A 7,412-nucleotide genomic window follows, 5' to 3' on the forward strand; every position below is an offset into this window, starting at 1 on the left:
GAGAGGAGGGGAGGGGTCGGCTCGCCGCGCCTTCAGCCCCCAGACTCACCAACTCTCCCTTCCCCCACCCCGGATACCCGGACCCTCAACCTGGGAGAAGCCACAGGTGGGTGGGAGCTTGAGGGGGGGCGGAGCTGGGACACCCAGGGGTGTCTTCTTTGTGCACTAAGAGCGGACCCCTTTAGAAAGCGCTTTTGAGATCCTCAATACAGGGGTCGGGGCAAGAGTGGAGCCGCTGTCCCCTGGGGGCTTCCCTGGAGACAGCGCCGCCCCCACCTCCCAGGCCCGGCTTCGGTGCTTGGAAGTTAAGCGCGATTCCTTCCGGGAGGGTAGACGAGGGGCGAGCCCACCCCGCCCCCGTGCTGGGCCGCAGCGCCTCGTCACCTCGCTGGCCCCCACAGGGCTCCCTAGGCAGGTGCCGCAAGCCCTGCTTCCAGCCCCCGGGTGCCGGGGGGCCTGCCGCTCCCGACCCCCACTTCTCTTCCCAGGCTTCGCAGATCCCTTCTGGCTCCTGACTGCGCCCCAATGAAGAAAACCAACATGTGGTTCTTGGAGAGGTTTCGGGGATCGGGGGAGAATGGAGCTGCGGGGGGCGAGGGTGGGGACAAGGCCGCCAAGGGGCCCCTGTACAGCAACGTGCTCACGCCGGACAAGATCCCGGACTTCTTCATACCCCCCAAGCTGCCCGCCGGCCCCGCCGAGCCCGAAGCGCAGGCCGAGCTGGGGCCCTCGACCTCGGAGCAGAACCTGGCCTCCGCCGCGCCCCGCCGCGCCCCCCGGAGCCCCCGGCTGCCCGCCAAGCTGGCCGCCGAGAGCAAGAGCCTACTGAAGGCGGCCACCCGGCACGTGATCCAGATCGAGAGTGCGGAGGACTGGCCGGCCGAGGAGACTGCCACCAACGCCGACCCCCAGGCCCAGGGGGCGATGTCGCTGCCCTCGGTGCCCAAGGCCCAGACGTCCTACGGCTTTGCCACGCTGGCCGAGAGCCCCCACACGCGGCGCAAGGAGTCCCTGTTCCACAGCGAGCACGGGGCTCTGGCCCAGGTGGGCTCCCCAGGCACCCGGCGCCGTCGGGGGGGCGTCAAGGCCAACGGGGGGGACGGGGGGCCCAGGGAGGCCGGCGGCACCCTCATGAGTCCCGGCCGCTGCGTCAGCGGCGGGGAGAGCGACACGGGGTCCTCGGCCGAGTCCTCACCCTTCGGCTCCCCCCTGCTCTCGCGCTCCGTGTCGCTGCTCAAAGGCTTCGCCCAGGACAGCCAGGCCAAGGTGAGCCAGCTCAAGCACTCTGTGGGCCGCCATGGCTCCCTGTCGGCCGATGACAGCACCAGCACGCCGGACACCAGCCCCGGGGCCCGGCGCCGCCTGCACCGCAGGGCCACCCCGGAGCCCGGCCCGGAGTCTGGTCCGGCTTCCCGCGCGGAGCACGCCGTGCGCATGGGCCCGCGGGGCAGCGTGCATCTGCTGGCCGAGTACGAGGCGGCCCAGGCCCGCCTGCGCGTGCGCCTGCTGGCAGCCGAGGGCCTTTATGACCGGATGTGCGACGCCCGCAGCATCAACTGCTGTGTGGGCCTGTGCCTTGTGCCGGGCAAGCTGCAAAAGCAGCGCAGCACCATCGTCAAGAACAGCCGCCACCCAGTGTTCAACGAGGACTTCTTCTTCGACGGCCTGGGTCCGGCCAGCGTGCGGAAGCTGGCTCTCAGGATCAAGGTGGTGAACAAGGGCAGCAGCCTCAAGCGGGACACGCTGCTCGGGGAGAAGGAGCTGCCCCTGACCTCCCTGCTGCCCTTCTTGTAGAGACCCCCTGCCTCCCTCGGGCCGCGGAGACCCCGCTCCCTCCCGGGTCCTGCAGGGGAGGCCACGGCCACGCCCCCTTCCGGACCCTGCAAGTGAGCCCTGTTGCTGCGGCCCCTTTTGGGGGTGTCCTGAGTCATGTTCTTTTCCAGGGGTTACTTGAGAGAGGGCTGCTGGGGAAAAGAAAGGGCCAGCTTGCCGGGCTGAGTCCCTCTATACCCCAAGTTTCATGCCCCCACCGCAGCTAGTCACTGATTCTGGAGTTCTGGAACCTGGGCTGGGAAGTAGCAGAGGCTGACCACAGACCCAGAGACTGCGGGTCCTGAGGACCAGGCAGGTCTTCTCTGCGGCACGAGTGTCCTCCTGCCCCAGGCCCGACGGACGCCCCCTAGAGAGGGGTGCCAGGCAGTGTGGGGCCCCATGGGGCTGTGGGAGGACCCCCTCCTGCCTTAGGCTGTCTCTGGGCAGCCCTCAGTCCTCCCAGGCTCCGGAGGTGAGAGCCGGTCAGAGGATGCCACCCGGTTTGAGAGCCACTTCCGGGCAAAGACAGGCAGCTGAGGAGGAAGTCCCAGAAGAAGAGGAGAATGATGGCTCTGCCCCTCAAGTGGGACAGCCCTCCATCACCTTCTCTTATCCGGCCCTGCAGCCCTGCTGGACGTCCAGAGCCTTCAGCCTCTGGAAGGCTAGCTCAGATCGTGCCCAGAGAGCAGCACCAGCTGGTGGCCCCTACTCCTTTCTGTCTTCGACCCCTCCTGAGCATGGTCCTCAGCAGCCCAGGAAGTGCTGTTTAGGAACAGACGGCTTCCGCTTTTACTCCACTGGTGTACATAGGTTCTGGCTAGGGTGGGTGGGACAAGGGGCGGCTGGGGAGACCTTGCTTGTGGCTTTTCATGCTGCTAACACAGCTGCATGGGCTTAACTGTCCTGTCAGTATGTGTATCCTCAACTGATTTTTGTGGCTCAGCCAAACAGAAATGACACACTCTTAAACAGGGCCTCCTGGGCTGCCTGCTGGGTGACGATGGACCAGGCCGGTTTGTGGGGATCCTGGGGTCCCCCTCCCAGTCCAGAAGTTGTCCCCCCGCTCCAGCTCTGGGTTTCCAAATTACCCTGGGGGAGGGGTGAAGGAGCCGGGGCTGGAGGGGAAGCACACATTCCTTTCTGCACACCTGGTGAGACATACTCATGCCCTTGAGCCTGAGACTGAAGGCCCCTGGCGCTGGGGTCCCTAGCTGCGCACCCTCTGGCCTCTGTCCTCCGCCTGCCCCTCAGGCTTTCTGGTCCTGGGGACCACCCAGGCCAGGCCTGTGGGCAGAGAAGGTGGACAGAAAGCCCCGCATGGACTTAGATGCTCAGACTTGCCGCCCCCTTCTCTGACCCCAACCGCTCCCACCCCCTGCTTTATCCCTGGGGACCCTCATTTTCTAGGCCCCCGCACTGTTTGATATCTCTGTGTTTGGAGTTGACTGTGGGTACATCTTGAAGACATCCTCCCCCAAGTGTTTGTTTATAAATGCTGTTTTTAGTGCAATAAAGGTGTTTTGGGGATGTGGGGGTGGAACTCTGCTGGCTTTGGTGTTTAATAACAAGAGAGGAATTTTGCCTTGAATTCCAGGGAGGGTGGCAGAAACCTTCAAGATCCGTAAAGGCCTCCCCACCCTTTCATACCCAATGGGGCTCTCCTGCTCGTGGGGGCGGCACAGAAGCAGGACCGCAGCAGGGCAATGTTCCCAGGGACCCTCATGCCCTGTTATAAGGACACCTGCATGCAGGCAGTGCTCTCACCCCCTGAGGCCATGAACGTCCCCCTCACAGGTGCAGAGACTAGCCGTCTGGTTGCCCACCCGAGACAGTCTGGCCACACCCTCAGCCTAGACGTGAACCCGTACCCTCCCTGCAACCACAGGCAAGAGAGATGCCAGGGCTGCCCCTTCTGTGCTCTGTCCACTTGGGGACAGAGGGCAGCTAGGGAGGCTCCAAGCCATTCACGTCTGTGCCTTCCCACATCTTGTTCTCTCTGCCTGGAATGCCTCCTACCCCCACGCCCCACCCCCACTCACCTGCTTTCAGACTCTAGTTGACGTGGCACCTCCTCCAGGAAGCCTCTCTCTGCTGTGTTTTCCTTCCCATCTCAGCTCATAGGCCATTTGAGGTCCTGTCTGTCCCCAACTCCAGGGCCTGCAGATTTATCTCCCTGAAAGGCCATCTCCAGTCCCAGGGAACCTACTGACAGCATGTGGAAAGCTGTGGCCTGGCCTGGTCTCTGGACTCCTGCAAGGTTGCTGGAGAACCAGGGAGTTAACAGTGAAGGCCCGAGTGTCCCAGCCCTTCCCCCTGCTTGCCCTTGAAGAACCGCCAGCTTTTCCCACTTGTGTTGACCTCACCTTCCCCCACCCCCTTGGGAAGTGGTGTCCTTGACCTGGGAGGCGCAGCAGTGCTTGAGGACCCAGCAGTGCTTGCCCTGGGGGGCAGGCAGTGCTTGAGGACCAGAGCAGGTCTGCAGCCCAGGACTGCTCAGCCTTCAGGAGTGTCGGAGCTGTGGCTGGCATGGGTTGCATTTGCTCCATTTGACAGATGGGAAACTGAGGCCCAGGGCTTGGAAGCAGGCCAGCTGTGCCTTCATTGATTCATTTTGCAGGGCTGGGTGCTTCCTGCACAGCGACTGCTCTGGGGGTGAGGGGTGGGCAGCTGTGCCCAAGCAAGGACCACACTGGGTTTTTATGATGGGATGCCAGGGCTCAGGGAACCAGGACAGAGTCCTTTCATCATGCTGGGGACAGAGTTGGGAAGGACAGGGCGTCTGAGCCACAGACCAGAGGATACATAGTGTTAGTGAGGCTGCTCCAGAATGGGGCCCCAGCCCAGCCCTGGGGTGGCCCTGTGCTGCTCTGTGTCCTTGTCACCCCTTCCTCTTCAGAGCCTGTACCAGCAGCCATCCTGGCCCCCCTGCTCTGGTCATGGCACCCAGTTGGGACTGGGTGGCCCTACCAGGTAGAGTGGGTTACAGGGAAAACAGGCGCCTTGGAGCCTCCAATCCCTGGGCTGAGAGGGATATGTTGACTGCCTGTTGTATACTGCCAACAATGCAAACCTTGCAAAAGCCCTGCCAGGATGCCTCTCTCCCCATCACAGGGGGAGAAACCAGAACAGGGCAGGAGGAGGGGACACGACAGCCCCCAGGACTGAGTTGTGTCTCCCCCTACACTGGTCCCTGGCATAGATCTCCAGTATAGGGCGCTGTCTCCTGCCCTGATCCCCAGCCCTTTCCTCTTGCCTTATCCTGGTGGGGCCCAGAGCTTCAGGGCCTCACCATCACCAGGAGGCTTTGTGCAGGCTGGGGTCCTGAGCACCCCCACCTGCTGACAGCCCACCAGATGAGCTGCGCTCACCAGGCCTGGTTGGGTTCCAGGATGTGTTGCCAGGGCAACCGGGCACCGTCTTGCCTCTTCCCCACCAGCCACTTCATGGGTGGGCAGCTGGTGTGTGAGTGTGTGTGTCATGTATGCGTCCATGCACATAGCTATGGGCGCTCTGGGCACATGTGTAACTGTGTGCTGTTGCCTCTGTGCATACTGTGTGAATGTTAGTGTAGCCACGTGCACATGAGAGTGTAGCTGTGTGTGCACACGTGTCACAGCGTGGGCATAAACATGTGAGTGCGTATGTGTTAGCATGCATGTACTTGCACATCTGTGTGTACTGTGTGTGTTTGTCTCCATGTGTGCACCCTGTGCATGTGTGTAACTGTGTGAGTACAAGTGTTGTTGTGTAACATATGTGGCTGTGCACATGTGTATTGTGTGTTCATGAGTGTGCACTGTGGCCACTGTGCCTCAGACTGCCCCTAAAGATAAAACAAGATTCAAGAGGACCCCCTTCTTCCCCACCTCTCTCCACCCTGGCTCCCCACTGGAAATGCCCTCTGCCACGTTCATTCCATCTTCCTTGAGGTCTCAAACCACTGTCTCTTCCCCAGGGCAGCCTCCACCACAATGAGGTCATTGTTGTTCAGTCGCTTAGTCATCTTCGACTCTTTGCGACCCCATGGACTGCAGCACACCAGGCTTCCCTGTCCTTCACCATCTCCTGGAGCTTGCTCGAATTCATGTCCATTGAGTCAGTGATGCCATCCATCCATCTCATCCTCTGTCATCTCCTTCTCCTCCTGCCTTCAATCTTTCTCAGCATCAGGGTCTTTTCTAATGAATCTGCTCTTCGTGTCAGGTGGCTAAAGTATTGGGGCTTCAGCATTATTCCTTCCAATGAATATTCAGGGTTGATATCCTTTAGGATTGACTGGTTTGATCTCTTTGAAGTCCAAGGGAATCTCAAGAGTTTTCTCAACACCACAGTTCAAAAGCATCAATTCTTCGGCATTCAGCCTTCTTTCGGTCCAACTCTCACTTCCATACATGACTACTGGGAAAACCATAGCTTAGATTAGATGGACTAATCAAAGTAGGATTGCCTACTTTGTAGGCAAAGTAATGTCTCTGCTTTTTAATAGGCTGTCTAGGTTTGTTACAGTTTTTCTTCCAAGGAGCAAGCATCTTTTAATTTCATGGAGCCCAAGAAAATAGTCTGTCACTGTTTCCATTGTTTTCCCATCTACTCACCATGAAATGATGGACCAGTGATAAGATGCCATTATCTGAGTTTTAAGTCAGCTTTTTCACTCTCCTCTTTTACCTTCATCAAAAGGGTCTTTAGTTCCTCTTTACTTTCTGCCATAAGGGTGGTGTCATCTGCATATCTGAGGTTATTGATATTTTTCCCAGCAATCTTGATTCCAGCTTGTGCTTCATCCAGTCCGGCATTTCCCATGATATACTCTGCATATAATTTAAGCAGAGTGACAACATACAGCCTTGATTTACTCCTTTCCCAATTTTGAACCAGCCCCTCCTTTGAATCAGACCCCCCCTTTAGTATTCCTTGTTAGTGTCATATACAACTTTGTGACATTGATTTGATCAGAATGGTCTGTTGTTTGCACCTGGAGCATCCCAGTGCTCAGTTCAGTTCAGTTCAGTCGCTCAGTCACGTCTGACTCTTTGTGACCCCATGGACTGCAGCACACCCTCTTCCCTGTCCACAACCAACTCAGACCAGGATACAAATGAAGGTGCATCAACACTCTCTCCTTCCATCCTGGAAAGTCCAACACTTTCCTACTCTCAGGAGGGTGGTGGGCATCAGGGGCCACCACTGGCACCAGGCACCTGATCTGGTGCAGATCACAGAACCTTGCCCCTTTCTCAGAATGGAGCAAAGGAGGAGGAATCAAATGCCTGGCAACGTGGTGGGCACCTGGATCCAGCTATGCCTGAAGTCCATAACTGCACACCATTTCAGGTCAGAGGGCCAATAACGTCCCTTCTTTGCTTAAACCACTTTTCTTTGTCATTTTCAGCCAAAGAATGCTGATACAGTCTCCAGCCCCAGGAAGGAGGCTCCCCGGGACCTGGGGTGCCCCAATCTGATGTAGGAAAGAGAAGCAGAGAAGGAAGGCATCATGGGAAGGCCTGGGATTTGTACCTCCCAAAGAGCTAGAGAAGGCGGCCCTGGAAGGAGGGGTGAGCTTCCATCAGGGCATTTGCCAAGGAAGGCTTTGCAGAAGG

General features: G+C 58.9%; 1 protein-coding gene across 1 annotated transcript; it reads left to right on the forward strand.

Moving 5' to 3' along the window:
- Positions 1-525: 525 nt before the first annotated feature.
- C2CD4C (C2 calcium-dependent domain containing 4C) lies at positions 526-1,794 on the forward strand. The gene has a single exon (XM_010844612.1). The coding sequence runs from the start codon at positions 526-528 to the stop codon at positions 1,792-1,794; it is 1,269 nt and encodes a 422-aa protein (XP_010842914.1).
- The last annotated feature ends 5,618 nt before the right edge of the window (positions 1,795-7,412 follow it).

This window comes from Bison bison, unplaced genomic scaffold, assembly GCF_000754665.1.
Source record: "Bison bison bison isolate TAMUID 2011002044 unplaced genomic scaffold, Bison_UMD1.0 scf7180017864203, whole genome shotgun sequence".
NCBI lineage: Eukaryota > Metazoa > Chordata > Mammalia > Artiodactyla > Bovidae > Bison > Bison bison.

Coding starts and splice junctions, on each gene's coding strand:
- C2CD4C (XM_010844612.1), top strand. CDS start 526: ATGAAGAAAACCAACATGTGGTTCTTGGAGAGGTTTCGGGGATCGGGG.